At 42.9% G+C, this 24,052-nt stretch overlaps 1 protein-coding gene across 7 annotated transcripts in view; it reads left to right on the top strand.

Moving 5' to 3' along the window:
* The first annotated feature begins 2,728 nt into the window (after positions 1–2,728).
* C14H11orf49 (chromosome 14 C11orf49 homolog) overlaps positions 2,729–24,052 on the top strand; it is a 245,848-nt gene continuing 224,524 nt past the window's right edge. For 4 of the 7 annotated variants that reach the window (XM_025356818.1, XM_025356819.1, XM_025356815.1 and 1 more), the window contains exon 1: positions 10,682–10,874. In XM_025356818.1, coding sequence (XP_025212603.1) covers positions 10,829–10,874 — 46 coding nt within the window. In that variant the 5' untranslated portion in view covers positions 10,682–10,828. Of the gene's footprint in view, positions 2,784–10,681; positions 10,875–24,052 lie in introns of those variants that run through there. The other 3 variants (XM_025356813.1, XM_025356817.1, XM_025356820.1) reach the window with 3 other exon arrangements.

Here is a 24,052-nt window from a genome sequence, read left to right as displayed (position 1 = left end):
CCTAAAATCTCAGTCTCCTAAGAAAAGCTTAATAAATTAACTTAAATATTCTTTTTTTTTTTTTTTTTTTTGAGACGGAGTCTTGCTCCGTCACCCAGGCTGGAGTGCAGTGGCGCCATCTCTGCTCACTGCAAGCTCCACCTCCTGGGTTCACGCCATTCTTCTGCCTCAGCCTCCCAAGTAGCTGGGACTATAGGCGGCCGCCACCACACCCAGCTAGTTTTTTGTATTTTTTTAAGTACAGACGGGCTTTCACTGTGTTTGCCAGGATGGTCTTGATCTCCTGACCTCGCCCACCTCGGCCTCCCAAAGTGCTGGGATTATAGGCGTGAGCCACCGTGCCTAGCCAATTAACTTAAATATTCTTAAGAAAATCTTCCCCAAAGAGCAAAAGAACGACAATGTCAGGACAGAGCCTAAATTCTGTCTGGTCTAGGTTTATGCCTCTGATGATGCCTCTAAGTGGGTTTGTCAGGGTTGTCCTTTGATGTCCCCCTCAAAACAACAGTACCATAACACACTAGATTCTAGTTGTCCTTCAAGGCTATACGGAACTATCAATGGGCTTATCTAAACCCATTTTGAAGCTGTGTGGATATTCATTCTTTTTGATAAGTTCCTGTGTCCTCACCCAAATCTCAACTTGAATTGTATCTCTCAGAATTCCCACGTGTTGTGGGAGGGACCCAGGGGGAGGTAATTGAATCATGGGGGCCAGTCTTTCCCATGCTATTCTTGTGATAGTGAATAAGTCTCACGAGATCTAATGGGTTTATCAGGGGTTTCTGATTTTGCTTCCTCCTCATTTTTCTCTTGCCGCCGCCATGTAAGAAGTGCCTTTTGCCTCCTGCTGCAATTCTGAGGCCTCCCCAGCCATGTGGAACTATAAGTCCAATTAAACCTCTTTTTGTTCCCAGTTTCAGGTATGTCTTTATTAGCAGTGTGAAATGAACTAATACAGTAAATTGGTACCAGTAGAGTGGGGTGTTGCTGAAAAGATACCTGAAAATGTGGAAGCGACTTTGGGACTGGGTTACAGGCAGAGGTTGGAACAGTTTGGAGGGCTCAGAAGAAGACAGGAAAATGTGGGAAAGTTTGGAACCTCCAGAGACCTGTTGAATGGCTTTGACAAAAATGCTGATAGTGATGTGAACAATATGGTCCAGGCTGAGGTGGTCTCAGATGGAGATGAGGAACTTGTTGGGAACTGGAGCAAAGGTGACTCTTGTTATGTTTTAGCAAAGAGACTGGAGGCATTTTGCCCCTGCCCTAGAGATTTGTGGAACTTTGAACTTGAGAGATATGATTTAGGATATCTGGTGGAAGAAATTTCTAAGCAGCAAAGACTTGGGTGTGTTAAAAGCATTTCATTTTAAAAGGGAAACAGAGCATAAAAGTTCAGAAAACTTATTGACAATGCAGTAGAAAAGACAAACCCATTTTTTGAGAAATTTAAGCCGGCTGCAGAAATTTGCATAAGTAGCAAAGAGCCTAATAATGTTAATCCCCAAGACTATGGGGCAAATGTCTCCAGGCCATGTCAGAGACCTTTAAAGCAGCCCCTCCCATCACAGGCCCAGAGGCCCAGGAGGAAAAAGTGGTTTTGTGGGCTGGGCCTAGAGTCCCTGTGCTGTGTGCTCTCTAGGGACTTGGTGCCCTGTGTCCCAGCCACTCCAGCCGTAGCTGTAAGGGGCCAATGTAGAGCTTGGGCTGTGGCTTCAGAGGGTGGAAGCCACAAGCCTCGGCAGCTTCCACGTGGTGTTGAGCCTGTGGGTACACAGAAGTCAAGAATTAAGGTTTGGGAACCTCTGCCTAGATTTCAGGAGATGTATGGAGATGCCTGGATGCCCAGGCAAGTTTGCTGCAGAAGTAGGGCCTTCATGGAAAACCTCTGCTAGGGCAGTGCAGAAGGAAAAGTGGGGTCGGAGCCCCCACACAGAGTCCCTACTGGGGTACTGCCTAGTGGAGCTATGAGAAGAGTGCCACCGTTCTCCAGACCCCAGAATAGTAGATCCACTGGCAACTTGCACTGTGTGCTTGGAAAAGCTGCAGACACAACACCGACCAGTGAAAGCAGCCAGGAGGGAGGCTGTACCCTGCAAAGCCACAGGGGCAGAGCTGCCCAAGACCATGGGAACCCACCTTTTGCATCAGCATGACCTGGATGTGAGACCTGCAGTCAAAGGAGATCATTTTGGAGCTTTAAAATTTGACTGCCCCACTGGGTTTTGGACTTGCATGGACCCTGTAACTTGTTTTGGCCAATTTCTCCCATTTGGAATGGCTGTATTTACCCAATACCTGTACCCCCATTACATCCAGGAAGTAACTAGCTTGCTTTCGATTTTATAAGTTCATAGGCAGAAAGGACTTGCCTCCTCTCAGATTAGACTGTGGACTTTTGGGTTAATGCTGAAATGAGTTAAGACTTTGGGGGACTGTTGGGAAGGCATGATTGGTTTTGAAATGTGAGGACACGAGATTTGGAGGGGCCAGGAGCAGAATGATATGGTTTGGCTGTGTCCCCACCCAAATCTCAACTTGAATTTTATCTCCCAGAATTCCCACGTGTTGCGGGAGGGACCCAGGGGGAGGTAATTGAATCATGGGGACCGGTCTTTCCCGTGCTATTCTCTTGATGGTGAGTAAGTCTCACGAGATCTGATGGGTTTATCAGGGGTTTCTGCTTTTGCTTCCTCCTCATTTTTCTCTTGCCACCACCATGTAAGAAGTGCCTTTTGCTTCCTGCCATGATTCTGAGGCCTCCCCAGCCATGTGGAACTGTAAATCCAATTAAACCTCTTTTTGTTCCCAGTTTCAGGTTTGTCTTTATCAGCAGCATGAAAACGAACTAATACAGACTTTTGACAAATACTTCTTCTGTCTTTCTGGGTAGTGGAAATATTATAACAGCAAATAAAACATGTTCCCTGGCAGCACACAATTCTCAGTCCAAGAGGAGCAATACCCAGGCAAACAAATAAGTAAAGAATATGATAAATGCTAAAATACAGGTACATATCAGGTGCTAACTGGCTCCTTGGGAAATTGGATAAGGTCTCATGGATGTGGTGACATTAAGCCTAGGTCGTTTTTGTTTTTGTTTTTGTTTTGAGATAGGTGTGACTCTGTCACCCAGGCTGGAGTGCAGTGGTACAATCGCAGCTCACTGCACCCTCCACCTCCCCAGCTCAAACAATCCTCTGGCCTCAGCCTCCCGAGTGGCAGAGATGGGGTTTTGCCATTTTGCCCAGGCTGGTCTTGAACTCCTAAGCTCAAGCCATCCATCTGCCTTGGCCTCCCAAAGTGCTGGGATTACAGGCAAGAGCCATTGTGCCTGGCCGTAACCTAGGTTTTTTTTTTTTTTGTTTTTTGTTTTTTGTTTTTTGTTTTTTTTTTTTTTTGAGACGGAGTCTGGCTCTGTCACCCAGGCTGGAGTGCTGTGGCCGGATCTCAGCTCACTGCAAGCTCCGCCTCCCGGGTTCACGCCATTCTCCTGCCTCAGCCTCCCAAGTAGCTGGGACTACAGGCGCCCGCCACCTCGCCCGGCTAGTTTTTTGTATTTTTTAGTAGAGACGGGGTTTCACCATGTTAGCCAGGATGGTCTCGATCTCCTGACCTCGTGATCCGCCCGTCTCGGCCTCCCAAAGTGCTGGGATTACAGGCTTGAGCCACCGCGCCCGGCCCGTAACCTAGGTTTTAAAGGATGTGTAGTTTACTAGGCAGAATATATGGTAGAGGTACATTCTAGACAGAAAGCTTACACCAAAGCAAAGGGTGTGAAAGAGCCCAATATGTTGGGGGATATCGAGTAGGAAAGCGTGGCTGTATGTGTAAGTTTGTAGAGAAGACTGAGTGGCGAGATGGCTGGAAGAGGAGGTTGGGACCAAGCTGTGAAGGGATTTATATGTCTGCATGTGAAGTTTTGCTTCTTCCTAGTAATGGTGAGTCAGCAGCAACACCTTTTTTTTTTTTTAATGTAGATATGTTGTCTCGCTATGTTGATCAGACTCATCTCAAACTCCTGTCCTCAAGTGATCCCCCTACCTCAGCCTCCCAAAGTGCTGGGATTACAGGTGTGAGCCATTGTGCCTTGCCTAGCAACACTTTTTAAGTAAAGAAGTAACATGGTCAAATTTAAACTTTAGAATAACACACTCTTGTGACAATATAGAGGATGATTTGGGGGAAAAAGAAAAAATAGACGCAGAGACTCCAGCTTCTTGTCCTAAGATTCTGAAATTTGGGAACTCCCAGTTCATATCCTAAATTTGATATCTAGCACATTCCTTCTCATCCTTCTGAACTAATTCTCTTATGTACATGAAGCATTCTCTCTAAACGCTTTGTTGTTAGTTACTTTCTTCCTGGGAATTTGTTTGTTTGAAACAGGGTCTCACTCTTACCCAAGCTGAAATGCAGTGGCATGATCATGGCACACTGCAGCCTTGAACTCTTGTGCTCAAGTTATCCTCCCATCTCAGCCTCCCAAGTAGCTGGGACTTTAGGCGTGTGCCATCATACCTGGCTAATTTTTAATTTATTTTAATTATTTATTTTTAAAAATATTTATTGTAGAGATGGGTCTCACTATGTTATCCAGGCTGGTCTCAAACTCCTGGGCTAAAGCAATCCTCTTGCCTTGGCCTCCCAAAGTCCTGGGACTATAGGCATGAGCCACCATGACTAGTCTGGGCACTTTTTTTTTTTTTTTTGAGATGGAGTCTTGCTGTGTCACCCAGGCTGAAGTGCAGTGGCATGATCTCAGCTCACTGTAACCTCTGCCTCCCAGTTCAAGCAATTCTCGTGCCTCAGTCTCCCAAGTAGCTGGGATTACAGGTGCGTGCCACCGTGTCCGGCTAATTTTTGTATTTTTAGTAGAGACGGGGTTTCACCATGTTGGCCAGGCTGGTCTTGAATTCCTGACCTCAGGTGATCCACCCACCTCAGCCTCCCAGAGTGCTGGGATTACAGGCATGAGCCACTGTGCCCGGCCAGTCTGGGCATTTTATACATGGTTATTTAGGTGTAGGAAGGATTTGCCAGTGCTTTCTGATTGACTTTTAATGTCTTTCTCAATGATGCCTTTTGTTTTTCTGGCCATTTTGGTTTTTTTGGTTTTGTTTTGTTTTGTTTTGTTTTTTTTTTTGGAGATAGGGTCTCCAGGTTGGAGTGCAGTGGCATGGTCACCCCAGGCTCAGTAAGTCCTTTCACCTCAGCCTCCTGAGCAGCTGGGATTAAAGATATGAGCCACCATACTTGGCCACCTTTTTCTTTAATAAATATTTTTAATGAATTGATTGCCATGAGGCACCCATAAATCCTATTGATTGGTTGGTCTTTGTTTTCTAAACTTCTAATCTAGAGGGAAACAAACTCATTTAACAGACATTTATTGTGTAACTGCTTTCTGCAGGCACTGCACGTGGTCCCAGAAATTTAAAGATGAGTGAAGACTGTCTCTGGCCTCATGGAACTCACAATCTAGTAGGAAGAATTTTTTTAAAAGACATAAATGGTTATAAAAGTGCATACTAGGCCGGGCGCGGTGGCTCAAGCCTGTAATCCCAGCACTTTGGGAGGCCGAGACAGGCGGATCACGAGGTCAGGAGATCGAGACCATCCTGGCTAACACGGTGAAACCCCGTCTCTACTAAAAATACAAAAAACTAGCCGGGCGAGGTGGCGGGCGCCTGTAGTTCCAGCTACTTGGGAGGCTGAGGCCGGAGAATGGCGTGAACCCGGGAGGCGGAGCTTGCAGTGAGCTGAGATCCGGCTACTGCACTCCAGCCTGGGCTACAGAGTGAGACTCCGTCTCAAAAAAAAAAAAAAAAAAAAAGTGCATACTAGCTGGGCGCAGTGGCTCATGCCTGTAATCCCAGCACTTTGGGAGGCTGAAGCGGGTGGATCACCTGAGGTCGGGAGTTCGAGAGCAGCCTGACCAAAATGGAGAAACCCTGTCTCTACTAAAAATACAAAACCATCCAGGCGCAGTGTGCATGCCTGTAATCCCAGCTACTCGGGAGGCTGAGGCAGGAAAATCACCTGAACCCGGGAGGTGGAGGTTGCGGTGAGCCGAGATCACGCCATTGCACTCCAGCCTGGGCAACAAGAGCGAAACTTTGTCTCAAAAAAAAAGTGCATACTCTAGGACAAAAGAAGGCATAACTAATTTTTGTGGGCTATCAAGAAGAATCAGTAAATCACCCTCCCTTTCAAACTATATGAATGTGTAATTTGCAACTGTTTTTGCAGCATTTGAAAACAGAGAATAACAAGAAGGTAAAGTCCATAATTACCTTTGAACTTCAGTTCAATTTAAGCCATATCCCCTTAACTACTTTCTTATAATGCATTAGTTATTCTTAACTACCCAAGAGTTTGTGAACATTTCTTTTCTTTACAAATTACTCGAAAGCTCTGGTGTATTGGCTTGTGGCAGTACAAAATGACCTTCTATAAATAGCATTTTTAATTGAAACATATGAATCCCAGGCAGTGGCATACACTTACTTTCTTCTGTGCTCTTGTGGAAGATAAGTCTTTCATGCAGTGCCTAGTAGCTCAGCATGAATTTCATGACCTGCATTTCTTAGTAGCTACTTTGCCTTTAGCATCTTTTCTGCTTGATGAGTGATAAAAGCTTGTCCTAGTTTCTTGAACCTGTTTTATAGCAATAATTCAGCCTGCATTTATTCTTTTCTTATTGCTTCCTTGAAGTTTAAAACTGTTTAGTGTATTCATCATTTGCTTTTCTATAGTCTTCAATTATAGGGAGGATTTTCTTCCATATCAATCTCTTAATAGGTCTTCTGCAGAGCCAGAGATGTCTGTTAATTTTCTCATTATAAAATCAGAAATTATAATCTGATAAATTGATATCTCAGCTGAGTGCAGTGGCTCATTAATGCCTGTAATCCCAGCACTTTGGGAGACTGAGGCAGGAGGATCGCTTGAGCTCAGGAATTCAAAACCAGCCTGGGCAACCTAGCAAGACCCTGTCTCTACAAAAATAAAAATATTATCTGGGTGTGGTGGCATGCACCAGTGATCCCAGCTACTCAGGAGGTTGAGGTGGATTACTTGAGCCCAAGAATTCCAGACTACAGTGAGTTGTGATTGCGCCATTGCACTCCAGCCTGGGTGACAAAGGGAGACCTTATATATATTCAAAAAAGAAAAAAAAAAAAAGGCTGGGTGTGGTGGCTCACACCTGTAATCCCAGCATTTTGGGAGACTGAGGCGGGTGGATCACTTGAAGTCAGGGGTTCAAGACCAGCCTGGCCAACATGGCGAAACCCTGTCTCTACTAAAAATACAAAAATTAGGCCAGCGTGGTGGCATACACCTGTAGTCCCAACTACTTGGGAGGCTGAGGCAGGAGAATGGCTTGAACCTGAGAGACAGAGGTTGCAGTGAGCAGAGATTGTGCCATTGCACTCCTTTCTGGATGATGGAGTGAGACTCTGTCTCAAAAAACAAACAAACAAAAATGAAAACCGTCTCAATATATTCTGTCTCTTTTTTTCTTATTGTTCTGAATTTGATGTTTACATTCCTCATGGTGTAGTACTGCCTTTAACATCTGATGCGCTCTCTATTTTTCATCAAGATCATATCACTTGCCTCTTGCCTCTTTTCAGGATTGTGGAGTTGTCTTGTGACTTACAGATTTACTTGGGTGATTTTTTTTTTTTGGTAAATTTTTAAGAAATATATTATTATAAGTTAAGAACCTGAAAAGTCAATTTAAATCAAAGGCTGACATTTTTTTCTTTCTTTCACATTCAAGTCACAAAAAATACACTTGATTTTAACAACTCATATATTTCTACTCTTCTTAAGACTGGTGTAGTGTATGTTTCATTGAAAAATTTCATCAATAACCAATGTGTTTCCAAAATCTATTATCAAGTAATCTATGACAGAAGAGAAATCTAGCAGTGGCTTCTTTTTGGGAAAAACAAACACTATCTGGAAGGTCATCACATCTGCTTATAAAATTTTAAAGACTTTCATGCCACTCATTTATTATTTGTTTGTTTTTAGGTTATAATACATGCATATATAGAAAAATTTAAGACTATAGAAAAATATAAGGAAGAAAAATGTAAACAGTAATTCCACTACCAGTAAGGCCACCTGTTGTTTCAGTGAAACTTCAAATTTTTGTGAAGCCTTACTCTATCTACCTCCTACTTTTCTAAGTCCTCCTCCTCAATAAACTGTTCAGGACATTCAGAGTGGAAGACTGACTTGGAATACAGGGGTCCTTCGGATTTTTATGGAAGGGATGGAACTGCAGGAAAAACCTACAAATTGCTCCAGAGATGACATCTTGTTCTTATTTAGCCTTCTTTGAGTCATTAACAGTCGGGCGCCACTGGTGCTGAAACTTATCATTATTATAACCACAAATGGGTTAATGCCCAAACAAAGCTATATTCTTGGGGCTGGTTCCCAGCTCCACCACACAGACCCCAGCAGCCAGCACCCGCCAAGTCCCAGGATAATGCTCCACAAATAAGACAATGTCAAATGTTGAGCCTGGACTCAACATTATCTTCTTTTATCTGGGAGCTTCCAGTTGCTAGCAGGGCAGAGCAAAAGGAAAAATAAATAAATAAAAGCCAGGTCAACAAACCCTAAAAAAAGAGACTGTGTGGTTTAGTGGTCAGACCACTGGCTTGGATGTTGGGATAGCTGAGATCCAGTTCCAGCTCTACCACTCTGTGGCTGCATGATGCTAGGCAAGTCACTAGACAAGTCACTGTTGTGACTTGTGCCTCAGTTTCCCTAGTTAGAAAAGGGGAAAGTGCCTTAGAAAGTTGTTTTTTGTTTTTTGTTTTTTTTTGAGACAGAGTCTTGCTCTGTCACCCAGGCTGGAGTGCAGTGGTGTGATCTCGGCTCAGTGCAACCTCTGCTTCCGGGTTCAAGTGATTCTTCTGCCTCAGCCTCCTGAGTAGCTGAGATTACAGGCGTGTGCCACCATGCCTGGCTAATTTTTGTATTTTTAGTAGAGACGGGCTTTCTCCATATTGACCAGGCTGGTCTCGAACTCCTGACCTCGTGATCCGCCCACCTCAGCAGAAAGTTTTTATGAGGACAAATAAGATTATTTGCAAATAGCTACAAGTTGCTCGGGAATAAAGTAAAATTATCACTCTTAATAGTTACTATGGTATTACCTTACTAATAAAATAGTAAAAAGCCACAGCTGTGGAACATATGGACCTCCCATAACCTCAAGCTAGATGGGGAAGCAGATAAGAAGGCAATTAAAAAAAAAATCAGATTTGCTGGACTTCACACCAAATACCAAATTAGTAAATTTGCCTCAAGGCACTAAGCCCTGCTCCTACTTTGGCTCTGTCCTTTTATCCTCACCACATCCAAACTTAGAGTGACTCACAGGAGCCTAGAATTGAGACACATATACAATTTTAAGGGAAAGCAAGAATTAGGAGGTTTGAGGCTCCTTGCTGGAGGAGGCTAAGAATAGGCCACTTGGAACACAAAGAGAAGAACCTCCTCTTTCCTTTTCCTCCCAGTGTAGGTGGTCTACTGGTTTCCCAGTCATTCCTTTGATAGCTTGATTTTGTTTTCTTTGTCTCTTTTTCACAAACCTCACCTTGTTGGAGGGGGAGGGCACCAAAAAAGTGAGGACAGACTGGCTTTTTCTGCTATGACTGAACTGTGTGGAGTGCTACAGATCTCTGACCTGTTGTCAGGAGTAGGAAAGGACAAAAAAATATTTGGGAACTTGAAAACCAAAGAATATTCTCTTAAAGGAGAAGTGAGCAATTGGGCATATGGGGAAAAAAACCTAATTGGTGATGTCGTTTCTGCATCCCCTCCCCCTCAAGAAGAGAAATGTCTTGGTAGGAAAAAGGAAAGACATCTGGGAAGGGTACCAAATAGTAAGGGCTAGGAATAGAAAGAAGAACCAAAGATAAAAAGGAATTGAGGCCGGGCCGCAGTGCCTCACGCCTGTAATCCCAGCACTTTGGGAGGCCTGAGGCGGGCGGATCACCTAAGGTCAAGAGTTCGAAACCAGCCTGGCCAACATGGTGAAACCCCCGTCTCTACTAAAAATACAAAAAATTAGCCAGGCATAGTGGCGTTCGCCTGTAATCCCAGCTACTCGGGAGGCTGAGGCAGGAGAACCATTTGAACCCGGGAGGCGCTGGTTGCAAGGAACCGAGATCATGCCACTGCAATCCAGCCTGGGCAACTGAGTGAGAATTGAGAAGAAATGGCAATTATCTCAGAGGCGTTAAGGAGCACCTTTTGTGTGTCCAGCTGTCGTAGGCAGAAAAGACACATCTCTGACCTCTAGAAGCAGACAGGGTATAAAGATACCTAAGCACTTTGTAGCAATTTAAGATAGTAAATACCAAAGAGATAAAAATAGGTAATGGGATACTAAGTGTTTATGGGGGCCAAAGGGCGGGGGCTATTATTGAGTTAGGATAAACAGTGTATAAAAGCAGGGATACTTATGAAATTCAGAACCTGCGTATATGGGCGGCTGACAGTAATTCTTCGACACCGGGAAACAATGGATTCAAAAGAATTCTTCATCTCAGATTCCTCTAAAACCAAATCTTCAACAATGGGAGTCCAAAGAAACCTGGACCGTCGTGAAGCGACTGCCCCCGGAACTTGAGTGGCCAGCTCCACTTTGAGACACGGAGACTGTTTGTGTGACACCTCCTCCAGCTCCCGTCCCCTTTCCGCCGCGTGGGTGCCATGGCAACGGAGAGAGACTGCAACCTGGGTTCCGGAAGTCTGAGAGCTGGAGCTTTGAAGCCACCCCGGTCAAAGGATGCTGAGTCCGGAGCGCCTAGCCCTACCGGACTACGAGTATCTGGGTAGGAAACCCCCTTCAACTTTGGGGAGGGAAAGACGTGCAGACGAATTAGGCCGGGGTCTGGGAGGAGGCGGGGGCGGGGGCCGGGTCTGAGTGGGATCGGGTCCGGGTGGTATGGGGAGGGGCGGAGAGGCGGGGGTTCTAGGGCCTGAACCTGTAAGGCCGAGTAGGAAGGAGAAAAGCACCTGGGAAGTAAAGAATTGTTTGAAGTGTAGGGGCTGGAACTCAGGCAATGTGGATTGTGTTCAAAGTGGGTCAGGTTGGAGTTGAGGATTTGGGGCCCTGTTGGGGTATTATTGACCTGCTGTTAGTGGAGTAAGAATAACCTTGGAACCTCAAGTGCCAGATCGGTCATTCCGTGAGTAACTGTCTTACCATTGCGGCGACAGCGAACATTTCGAGCCTTTCTTTTTCATTAGGCACTGTGCTAAGCATTTTACATGCATTATTCTTCATTTGAATTTCTCAACTGCCCTAGGAGGAATTACCGTGTTTTCTTCCAGTTTTGCAGGTGGAGAAACTGGGGCTGAAGAGATAACTTGTGTAAGTTAGGCCACACAACTAGAAAATGGTAGCACTAGGATCAGAACCGGATTTGCCCACTCCAACAGAACTTGAGATATTGACTTAGCTCTTGAGCTAAGACTGTATATGTAGTACTTTCTTGAGCATCTTTAGTGTGTAAGGCATTTAATGAATGAAAAAAAGCACACATACACATGGATATGTACACACACACATATGCACACAGTACACATTTTTTTTTTTTTTTTTTTGAGAAGGAGTCTGACTCTGTCGCCCAGGCTGGCGTGCAGTGGCGCGATCTCGGCCCACTGCAAGCTCCGCCTCCGGGGTTCACGCCATTCTCCTGCCTCAGCCTCCCAAGTAGCTGGGACTACAGGCGCCCGCCACCTCGCCCCGCTAATTTTTTGTGTGTTTAGTAGAGATGGGGTTTCACCGTGTTAGCCAGGATGGTCTCAATCTCCTGACCTCGTGATCCGCCCGCCTCAGGCCTCCCAAAGTGCTGGGATTACAGGAGTGAGCCACCGCACGTGCGAGAAGTTTTAAGTTTACAGAAAATTGAGCAGATAAGTACAGCGAGTTCCCATATATCTTGGGTCTCCCTCACTCACAGTTTCCCCTATTATTTATGTCTTGCATTAGTGTGGTACATTTGTTACACTGGATAAACTAATATGGACGTATTATTATTGCATATAATATATAATATATAATAATTAGGGTTACTTCTTTGTGTCGTTCAGTTCTGTGGGTTTTGATAAATGCGTAATGTCATGTATTCACCATTCCATTATACAGAATAGTTTCACTGTCCTAAAAAATCCTCTGTGTTCCACCTATTGATCCTTCTCCCTCCCCCTGCAGCCCTTGCCAACCACTGATCTTATTGTCTCTAAAGTTTTGCCTTTTCCAGAATATCATGTAGTTGGAGTCATACAGTGTGTAAATTTTTCAGATGGGCTTCTTTAACTTAGCAGTAAGCATTTAAGTTTCCTCTATGTCTTTCTGTGGCATGCTAGCTCATTTCTTTTTATTGCTGAATAATAATTCCAATGTATAGATGTACCATGCACATCTTTTTTTTTCTTCTTCTTCTTCTTTTTTTTTTTTTTTTGAGACAGTGTCTTGCACTGTCACTCAGGCTGGAGTGCAGTGGCACTATTACGGCTCACTGCAGCCTCGACCTCTGGTCTCAAGTGATCTTCCTACCTCAGCCTCCCAAGTAGCTAGGACTACAGGCACATGCCACTATCCCTGGTTAATTTTTTAATTTTTTGTAGAGAAAGAGTCTCACTATGTTGTCCAGGTTGGTCTTGAACTCCAGGGCTCAAGCAAGCCTCTTATTGTGGCCTTCCAAAGTGCTGAGATTACAGGTGTGAGTCACTGCACCTGGCTTACATCTCTCTCTTTTTTTTTTTTTTTTTTTGGAGATGGAGTTTCACTCTTGTTGCCTAGGCTGGAGTGCAATGACGCGATCTGGGCTCACTACAACCTCCGCCTCCCAGGTTCAAGTGATTCTCCTGCCTCAGCCTACCTAGTACCTGGGATTACAGGCATGTGCCACCACGCCCGGCTCATTTTATATTTTTAGTAGTGACGGGTTTCTCCATGTTGGTCAGGCTGGTCTTGAACTCCTGACCTCAGGCGATCCACCCACCTCGGCCTTCCAAACTGCTGGGATTACAGGGGTGAGCCACTGTGCCCGACCAACATCTTTTTAAATGAAAAAAACTCTGTTTTAAATTTTGTCTAATTTATTTTAAAAATTAATTTTAAAATATTTTTTAAGGTTGGTAATATGGAAACTTGATTCAAAATATTTTTTAGGCCAGGCAAGAATAAGTTCCACAAAGTGGAATTGGTGGATCAAGGGCATATGCATTGAAGTATTGATAGATATTGCCAGATTGCCCTTCATAAGTGTTATACCATTTTGCCACCAGCAATGAAAGAGAATGCCTGTTTCCCCACTGTCCTGACAACAAAATACATCAAACTTGGATTTTTTTCAATCTAAGTGACAAATAGTCTCAGAGTAGATTTAATGTGTATTGTTAAATGAAGTCGAGTGTCTTTTTACCAAGTTTAAGGGCTGTTGGTCTTTGAAAGCTATATATACACACAAATATACATGAACATATATATATATATAATATATATATATATGCACACACACATAGAGCTTAAGACAGTGACCACATCCATTAATCAGCTAAAAGGGGATACTGATATCACAGATAATTTTTTATTTAATGAATAACAATATCAATGTCAAGCAATGCCTAGACTTTTTCCAAAGATTTTATGTATTTTATTTACCCAGTACTCAATGAATATATGAAATATTTGAAAAGCCTAGTTCATTGTTCAATTCCTTGGGTGTTTGCTGTTTGAATTTTATGTCCCAAAGGCTTGGCATATTTGGCATATTGGTGCTTTGGTGAATAGAAGTTGGTGGTCTCTTCATAAATGGCTTTTTCAGGAAGATCAATTCAGTGGTAGTGTTGAGAATGAATCTACAAACAGAATCAGAGTCTCAGGTTGGTTGAAGAAGCTTCAACGTTTGTGAAGTCCAACCAACCACCTAATACTTGAATCCTATACAAATGCTTCTTCATGCTTTGTTTCATATTTAAGTGTCTTAATTCCTTGTCCTAACCACTGACTAGACATTCATACTGCCCTCAGCATGGTCACCACTCACTGGCTTCTCCTGGTTCATCAAACCGTATCACTCTGCTGAAATGCGTTTGTCTTTAGTTGAGAACTATCCCTGCCTATTACAATTTGGTCTGTCTTAGAAGCATGCTGCTTTGACCTATTCACCCTCAATCTTTTTTTTCGAGACAGAGTCTCGCTCTGTCACCTAGGCTGGAGTGCAATGGCATGATCTCAGCTCACTGCAACCTCTGCCTCCAGGGTTCAAGTGATTCTCATGCCTCAGCCTCCCAAGTAGCTGGGATTACAGGCGCCTGCCACCATGCCCAGCTAATTTTTATATTTTTAGTAGAGACAGAGTTTTACCAGGTTTGCCAGGCTGGTCTTGAACTCCTGACCTCAGGTTATCCACCCACCTCGGCCTCCCAAAGCGCTGGGATTACAGGCGTGAGCCACCGTGCCCGGCCAACCTATTCACCCTCAATCTAATGACCGCTTAAAATCACTCCCTAGAGAATAGATTAATAGATTAATAAAATATTTCCTGATTTAAATTTTTAAATACCTGTGGTTTTTCAATTTGTTTTTGTTTTATAAATTATAAAGTTACTTGCATGTGTAGGCCTAAAGAAGGCTATACTTACAGAGAAACAAAACTGCAGACTGGAAAGCCCTAGGCATTCAGTGAAACCCAAAAGCTAAAGTTGAGTTCCCCTTGGTTAGTGTATCTGGAGACCTCTCTTTAGGATTATGGTGTAATTACAGGGATACCTATCCAATGAATATCTAGAGATATCCCTTTCTCCCTGCTAGCTAGGGATTATATTTACCTTTCTGACTATTAGTGAAGAAATCAATCTTTTATCATGTTGGGTAAACTGATCCTTTCCCCACTGACTTTGTAGACTAGGAACCTGTAATCATGGCCTTGCATGGCTTAAGATCTTAAGATCATCACTAAAGAATAGCTTAATTATGTTCATGTCTGCAGTCATCAGAATGTAGTGATAAAAACTGTGTTAATGCCCAGGCCTGAAGAGAGAAAGGAGAGTCTGGTAAGGAGATGAAATAAGTATAGACCCTTTGTGTAGGACCCGCAGAAGATTTCCAGCCTTATGAAACCTACTTAGTGGAAGCTTCTGCCAGAGGCTGGAGGTGTGTCTGTGTATCTGGTTGGGTGTGGCTAGCTCTCTAGAGCCAAAGGGCAGCCTGTTCTGGTCCCAGGTTTGCCAAACCTACCACCTACATGCGACCTGAGTTTTTCACTCCACCTAATTTGGTAAGGTGCATGCTTTCACTCACGCTCCAAGTTGCCTCTTCTTTTCCATGGAACCTGCTTATTCTCACTATGGCTGATAGTGGGTTAGCATAATAGATAACTCTAGAAATCAAAGATGGCCTTTCTCCTTTGGGGACTAGACATTTAGAAGAATTACAATAAATTGGGTAGTTTTTTTTTAAGCTATAGTTTTTGAACTCTTCCTGTATGCCTGGCACTGTGGTTTGTCTCATTTAATTTTCACAACTACCATATGAAGTGAGTACTCTTACTAGTCCCAATTAGTAGTTATTAATATCATCTTGTCATTCTATAAAGAAGGAAGCTGAGGCTTAGAAAGGCTAATTGATTTGCACAAGGTCACACAGGCAATGATGCCTAGTAAAGCAGGGGTTCAAACCCAGGTTTGTCAGATTCCACAGCTTGTGTTTTCTCGTCTTCACTAAAAAGATAAAAACAAACCAAAAAAACCCTATTGGTTCAAAGGACAGTAATTCTTGCTTCCTTATTAAGGATGGGGCTCTTGCAAATAAGTTTCTTGGGAACAAGAATTGTATTTTACTTATCATTGTCGACCTTCTGTCATTGTCTACCTTTTATCATTATCTACCTTCTATCACTGTATACTCTCCCACACTTAATTCATACATATATGTGAAATGGAATATGAATAATCTGACCTTAGGGTACCCCAAACATGAGTAGCTAACAAAAGCAACCAGACTTATTAAGAACTTACTCTGTACCAGGTACCATTTTAAATGCTTTACATATATTGATGCATATGAAGATAGTTTCAGTTGTTATCTCCATTCGGCAGATGAGGAAATGACACACAAAGATACCAAATAACAAGTCAGTAAGTGGTGGATCTAGAATTCTAACCCAGCAGTCTAATTCAAGTCCACGTGGTTAAACCCTATGCTATAAATACTTTGAGCAACTCCCAAAGTGAGGCTCCAACTATTGTGTAGACCTATATGTGGATCCTGGAGTAAGGTCAAGTGATTCCAGTGTCTTCATTTAACATTTCTGCCATGAGGAGGCATCCGAGGAATGAGGATGGATCAGAGAATGGTAAAATTCCAATTTCTTCTTGCCACTGGACTCATCTCTCAGAGGCAGGCAATGAGGAAGATAACTTCTACCATTTGGGAGAATTTTATTGACAATCATCTTTGTACTTTGGGTAGCTGTATGACCTAGAAGAAATTACTTAACCTTTCTGTGCCTTAGTTTCCACATCTTCAAAATGTGGGTAATAATAGTACTGTCGTGGTGGCTCATGCCTATATTCCCAGCACTGTGGGAGGCCAAGGAGGGAGGATTGCTTGAGCCCAGGAGTTTGAGACCTACGGGACATAGTGAGACTTTGTCTCTACTAAAAATTAAAAAAAAAAAATTAGCTGGGTGTGACAGCATGCACCTGTAGTCCTAGTTACTCAGGAGGCAGAGGTGGGAGGATGCCTTGAGCCCGGAGGTCAAGGCTGCAATGAGCTGTTTTCATGCCACTGCACTCCAGCCTTGGTGACAAAGTGAGACCCTTTCTCAAAAAATTTAAAAAAGGCCAGGCACAGTGGCTCATGCCTATAATCCCAGCACTTTGGGAGGCCGAGGCGGGTGGGTCACCTGAGGTCAGGAGTTCAAGACCAGCCTAGCCAAAATGGTGAAACCCCGTCTCTACTAAAAATGCAAAAATTAGCAGGGCGTTGGGGGTGTGTGCCTGTAGTCCCAGCTACTCAGGAGGCTGAGACATGAGAATTGCTTGAACCCGGGAGGAGGAGGCTGCAGTGAGCTGAGATCTCACCACTGCACTCTAGCCTGGGTGACAGAGTCTTGAGACTCCGTCTCAAAAAAAAAAAAAAAAAAAAAATTGTACTTACCTCATATATGAAAGCGTTTATCCTGTTAGAGCACCTGTGTAGGTGCTCCATAAATATTAACTGCTAGTGTTATTACCGTATTTTTGTGCAAATATGTAAACATCTGGTGGCAATCACGAATGCGTGCCTCTCAGATCTCCTACTGTGGAGAGGGAAGGGTAATTGACTCCTGACCCCAGCTCTGAATCTAACACCTTGTTCACACTGAGGTCACACTTTCCACAGACTGCTCCTAGTCAATGACTGGGCAGGACAGACCCACTTCTATGAGATGTTTTACTCCTCTGGTGGGTGACTTTGGCTTAAAGACTCACTGCACACTGCTAAGTCCCTCATTCTCCCTTCTCCCTCCTTTACTAGGGTCACACCTGCATTTGATCTCTTAGCTCTCCTAGACTCCTCCGGCTTCCTTCCCATTTTCTGTCATAGGCGTTTCCCCCAGTACATCTCTCACATGTCTGATCCTGTTTTGGTGTCTGCTTCTCACAGTATCTGAGCTAAGACAACATCTAACAGTTACTGATATAGTCTCTTCCAGCCATGAGATTAACACAATTTCTTTAGGCCTTGGCAAAGGTTCTGACATAGGACCCCTTCTATGTGGAAGATAAGTGTTGCTAATCTTAATTTTTTTTGTATTTGCTGATACCAAAGCATGTGATATTTACTTGTCTGACTGCCAGACACATTTTATTTTTTTATTGTGAATGAATCCTGATAAACTTATTTTTATTTGAATATAACTAGTGAGCCTTCCAAACCCAATTCTATGCTAGGAAATATTGCTGTTTACAGTAAGTTAGCAGAAATTCTCTTAGGGCCTTAAAGTGTTTGGTTGCTGCAGAAAGGAAATGAAATAAAATAGGTGTTACACTGACTCCCTAAATCTTTGGAAACTAGGTTTATAATACATAAAACTGGTCACTTTGAAATGATTATGGGCCAGGTGCGATAGCTCATGCCTGTAATCCCAGCATTTTGGGAGGCCGAAGTGGGCGGATCACTTGAGGTCAGGAGTTTGAGACCAGCTTGGCCAACATGGCAAAACCCTGTCTCTACTAAAAATATGAAAAATAGCTGGGCTCAATAGCTGGTGCGCACCTGGAGTCCCAGCTACTTGGGAGGCTGAGGCAAGAGAATCGCGTGAACCCAGGAGGCAGAGGTTGCAGTGAGCCGAGATCACGCCAGTGTACTCCAGCCTGGGCGACACAGCAAGAATCTGTCTCAAAATGATAATAAATAAATACATAAAATAATTGTGAACATGTTCACGAAGTCACCTCTTTGTTTCCTTTTTCCTCCCCCTACCCTTCTCCTTCCTTTTCTTCCTCCCTGAATACCTTCTCTATATAAAGCCAGGCATGAATATATGAATATAAAGCATCCCTCCCCACAGGAAACTTACACAGTAGATGGGACATATTCATAAATGACCATAACATAAAAGGACAGTGTAATAAGTAGAGAGTATGTGAGCTATCTGGTTCTAGAGCCAGCAGCTATCTTGGCCTTTTACCAGTTTGGTCAGCAGCTTCTCAGTCATCGAAGGGACAGCAGTTCCCTTGGTAGCCTAGTTCTGGAATGGGCCTTTTGGGAGTTGTTCCTGGAAGGTCAATCTAGATTATTTTCCTTTTCCAAAGATTCTGTAACCTATTTAATACATATAATAAATAAATATCTTTTTGTTGGAGGGAAAAAAGCAAGTAAGTTCTAAGGCATGTTGTTCCCAACCCTTGCCTACCCCCATTTCTCCAAAGTAAATTGCAGAGAGATTTCAATGTTATTTTGGGGTTTTAAGATAGCTTTAAAATTTTTGACTTTGTTTATTATAATTATATTCAAGTAATGTTAAAATCTTTATTCCAAATGCTATTCAGAAGTTGGGGATCACTTTTATTTGCACAAATGCAATATATGCTAAATGAATAATTCTAGGAGGCTGAGTAGATAAATTGAAGTTTTAAAAATAACAGTAGAGCAGAAGAGACATGATCCATTATCCTATTTCTGGTTCATCATCCTATTTATGTCCTTCATAGCACTTGTTTATCTACTTGTATACTTGGTTATTATCTGTTTCTTTTTTTTTTTTTTTTTTTTTTTGAGACGGAGTCTCGCTGTGTCACCCAGGCTGGGGTGCAATGGCACAATCTCGGCTCACTGCAACCTCCACCTCCCAGGTTCAAGCAATTCTCCTGTCTCAGCCTCCCTAGTAGCTGGGATTACAGGCGTGTGCCATCATGCCCAGCTAATTTTTTGTATTTTAGTAGAGACAGGGTTTCAGCATGTTGCCCAGGCTGGTTTTGAACTCCTGAGCTCAAGCAATCCACCTGCCTCGGCCTCCCAAAGTGGTAGGATTACAGGCATGAGCCACGGCGCCCGGCTGTCTGTTTTTTATTAGAATGTGAGCCATGAGGGCAGGCTTTTTCTCTCTAAAATCTAGCACAATGCTTGGCCCAAGTGAAGTGCTCAATTGCTGAATGAATGGTGTACTTTAAGTAACAGAATAAACTTTAAAATAAATGGGAGAAAGGAATCCAGTTCAACAAATAGTTACTGAATTCCTAACATGTGAGAGAAACTATGCTTTTCCCCCCTTCCATGAATGAAAAAGGATGACTGATTAAATCTGCTGTGGATCTTTTCAGTTTTAATTCTGATTATACCTAAGGTTAATTTCTTGGTTGATACCATAGTTTCTGTGTTTGGGTTACATAACACTAAAATTTGATCCATTTTGTAAAAGCAGTATTTTAAAAAGGAAGGAGATTTTCTACAATTTTGGAGCATCTCAATGAGATCCTGTCCTTTAGTTGGACAGAGTGATATGCTTTGATTAAGACTGGAATTACCCTTGTAAACTAATCCCTGGGTCCTCTTTCTGTGCTGGGATCACCCTTACACTACTTCCCTAGGGGCCTTAGGAAATAGCTCATTCTATGATTGGAATTTCAAGTCAAAACACATTTATCTGAGCAGAATTTTAATGATTTATCAAAGAGAGAAGGGATTTTCCCAAACACATCTGAACTTACCAAATTACTGATCCCACTAGCTATGTTTTTTCTTAAGCACCTTTGTTTAAACAAAGCAATTACTGCTGAAATCATCAAATGTATTTTTTTCATGGAAAGCTTTTGACTAAGTTTTGTTTGATTAGCAGGAACCTAGTAAAAGTAAATATTGTTTGAGACGGCACTTTCAGAGCCTGTTCTTTTTCTTCATTCAATTAGCTTTTAAAGTACTGTTCTTTGGAGAAAGTAAGAGCCTTTTTTCTAGCTGTCCTATTGTGTAACTCAAGGTCTCCTTAATACTATTATCTAGCCCTGAGATTACAGGTAATTGTGATAAAACACAAGCTTCAGTTTCTGTAATCTCAGACAGAAATCTGCTTGTGCCCCACGACTTCATATCAGGTGTTTTTTAAATTCAGACTTCTCTCACCTGGGGCAGTCCCACTGGCCCAAAGTAAACAGAGGCATCTGGCAGGGATAGAGCTGCATTAGGGCCCATTGCCACTTTTTTTCCCCTCCTTTAAATTAATGTGGCAGAACTCCTCCTGTGGCCAACTTACAAAGACCTGTTCTAAATGGGAAAATTCTATATTTTAAAATAGGCATGTTTGAAACAATATCACTTTTGAATGTAAGATATATGAAAGGCCACATGTCTTCGGCTTTGCTTGTCAAATGGAGAGGCTGCCAGAACCGGTCGGCTCTATGGTTCTCATGCCCCAAAGTCCTGCAAATTGACACATAAGTAGGCAACACACAAAGAAGTTCAGCCCATGAGAAAGTGAGTTTGGGCGCTTGGGCTGGCCTCCTTTCTCTCTGTGTGGAGTTCTTTCCAGCTTTGCCTCTTCTGTCCCATCTTAGTTTTTCAGAAAGGAGAGATTAAATGTGTCTGGTATTTCAGCATGTTAACTGCTTGGGCAACATGAATCTAGCACTCAGGCCACTGTTCAGCCTGTCATATGGAAGGAATTGCCTTTCAGAGGAGATTATAATTGTGTATGTAGCCACACAAATGCACATTCTGCCTGGAGGAAAATGGACAGAAGAGGATGCCTTATGCTGCCACTCAGGTCTCTTTGTGGAAGGCTGCATAAGAAGCGCTTACATGGCATTGTCCCCTCTTTTGGGCTTAATGAGTCATCTTTTTGTGTGATGGCTACTTAAAAAAAAAAAAAAAAAAAAGGAAAGAAGAAATGTACTCTTCCCCAATTGAGCTGCTTTTACTGGCCCTGCTGCTTTGTCTAAGAGTTTTGTACATTCCTCATGACATCATTTACAATGCTAGTGCACAGACAGTAAACAAAACATAATTTAGCCCTTGGGCACCTATATGAAACTTAAGTAGTCCAATTTAAAGAAATGATAACAATAAACTTCATAAACAGTGAACACATGAGCTTAAACAGCAAGCATGACTCCAGTCCTTTTTGGAATGCGATGCATTGAAAGATGGCTATAGAGAAAACTAGAAGCTCCACATGTCAGTTATGTGCAGTTAAGCCTTGAGTCCATGGTCTAGTGTTAATCTCAAGCAGTACATTCTAGTTAGTGGATAAAATACAGGCTATCATGTGAAGTCATTAAGCTCCTTGAGCCACAGCATTTCACCTATAAAAGTGGAAAAGGTAATATTGCCACCTACCTCACAGGAATGAAAGATGATTGAAAAGACAAACTTGTGGAGTTCTTTATAGGGAAGGTATTTTGTAAATAGAAAACACTGTTATTATTCTCCTTGATCAAATTTCACCAACAAATGGAGTTGATAAAAGCTACCTCACAGAGGGTTGAGAGGATGAATTAATTAATATATGTCAGTATCTTAAGAGTAAACTATTTAATGAAACCTAAAATTGATTGTCTTTCTTGATAGTCTGTAAACCACCAGACCTGCTGTTTAGAAACATGATTGTCTTCTAAAGTCTCGCATGTGCAGTCTTTGCCTTCCCTTCAGTGGTTGGCATGGTAAAGAATCGTGAATGTACAGGCAAAAGATAGGTTAAATCTTCAGGGAGAACAGCCTTGCCTTTTTTCTTTTCAAGGTTATATTTACAAATAGCCTTTGGAGTCTTGCTAATCTTCATTACTATGCCTGAATATAGGGACTGTTTTGACCTTTGTTCTTCCAGTAAATATTTATTTTTGATATCGTATTTCTAAATGAGAAACACACTTAGAAGGAACAGAAGTGGTTGAATTTGTCTCACATTATAAATTTTTTCTTATCTTTCCTGGGATGGTAAGATAAAATAATTTTTTTTTTTTTTTGAGACAGAGTTTTGCTCCATCACCCAGGCTGGAGTGCAATGGCGCAATCTCAGCTCACTGCAACCTCTGCCTCCTGGGTTCATGCAATTCTCATGCCTCAGCCTCCTGAGTAGCTGGAATTACAGGTGCTTGCCACCATGCCTGGCTAATTTTTGTATTTTTAGTAGAGATGGGGGTTTTGCCATGTTAGCCAGGCTGGTCTCAAATTCCTGATCTCACGTGATCCACCTGCCTCGGCCTCCCCAAATGCTGGGATTACAAGCATGAGCCATCGTGCCCGGCCCGAAAATAGCTATTATTGAAGGACCTGACATCAGGCTCTTCAACTGGAAAGTTCTCAAACTTAGCCAAGTAATTAAAAACAGCTTTGGTTGTTCAGAATTTAATCTTTTGTTTTCAATTACAGTTACTAGTATTTGGGTAACTTCATTTCCCAGATTTCATTTGCTATTAGATGACACAAAAAGGGGAAAGACTTTTCCTTTTTTTTTTTTTTTTTTAAGATGGAGTCTCGCTCTGTTGCCCAGGCTGGAGTGCAGTGGCGCGATCTCGGCTCACTGCAAGCTCCACCTCCCGAGTTCACATCATTCTCCTGCCTCAGCCTCCCGAGTAACTGGGACTACACCTCACCCCGCTGATTTTTTTGTATTTTTAGTAGAGACGGGGTTTCACCGTGTTAGCCAGTGTGGTCTTGATCTCTTGACCTCGTGGTCTGCCGTGATCTGCCCGCCTTGGCCTCCCAAAGTGCTGGGATTACAGGCGTGAGCCACCGTGCCTGGCCTAAAGACTTTTTCTTTTAAATTCTAATCCCTTAGGCAGGGATCATGTCTCATATATATATATTTTTAATACAGAGATAATATTTCAACTTTTAAGTAGTACAGCTGCCTAAATACTGTCTTAAGTGGAAACTGTTTTCTTTCTTTCTTTTTTTTTTTTGAGTTGAAGTCTTGCTTTGTTGCCCTGGCTGGAGTGCAATGGCGTGATCTCTGCTCACTGCAACCTCTGCCTTCCGGGTTCAAGCAGTTCTTCTGCCTCAGCTTCCAGAGTAGCTGGGATTACAGGTGCCCACCATCACAGCTGGCTAATTTTTGTATTTTTAGTAGAGACAGGGTTTCACCATATTGGCCAGGCTGGTCTCTTGGCCTGGCTGGTCTTGAACTCCTGACCTCATGATCCACCCACCTCGGCCTCCCAAAGTGCTAGGATTATAGGCATGAGCCACCACGCCTGGCCCAGAAACTGTTTTCAAATAGGTGTTCTTCATATGCCATCTAGAGTCATTCTCATATTCAGGAGGACTGAAGGAGACAGCAGTCTCGTTCAGTTCTCACAGCAGGTAGACATTAGGCTGATCCCACTTTTCTTTTTTTTTTTTTTTTTTTTTTTTTGAGACGGAGTCTCGCTCTGTCGCCCAGGCTGGAGTGCAGTGGCCGGATCTCAGCTCACTGCAAGCTCCGCCTCCTGGGTTTACGCCATTCTCCTGCCTCAGCCTCCCAAGTAGCTGGGACTACAGGCGCCCACCACCTCACCCGGCTAGTTTTTTGTATTTTTT

This window comes from Theropithecus gelada, chromosome 14, assembly GCF_003255815.1.
Source record: "Theropithecus gelada isolate Dixy chromosome 14, Tgel_1.0, whole genome shotgun sequence".
NCBI classification, from domain to species: Eukaryota; Metazoa; Chordata; class Mammalia; order Primates; family Cercopithecidae; genus Theropithecus; species Theropithecus gelada.
Note: the sequence above shows the minus strand (reverse complement) of the source record. Positions and strands in the feature narration are given on the sequence as shown.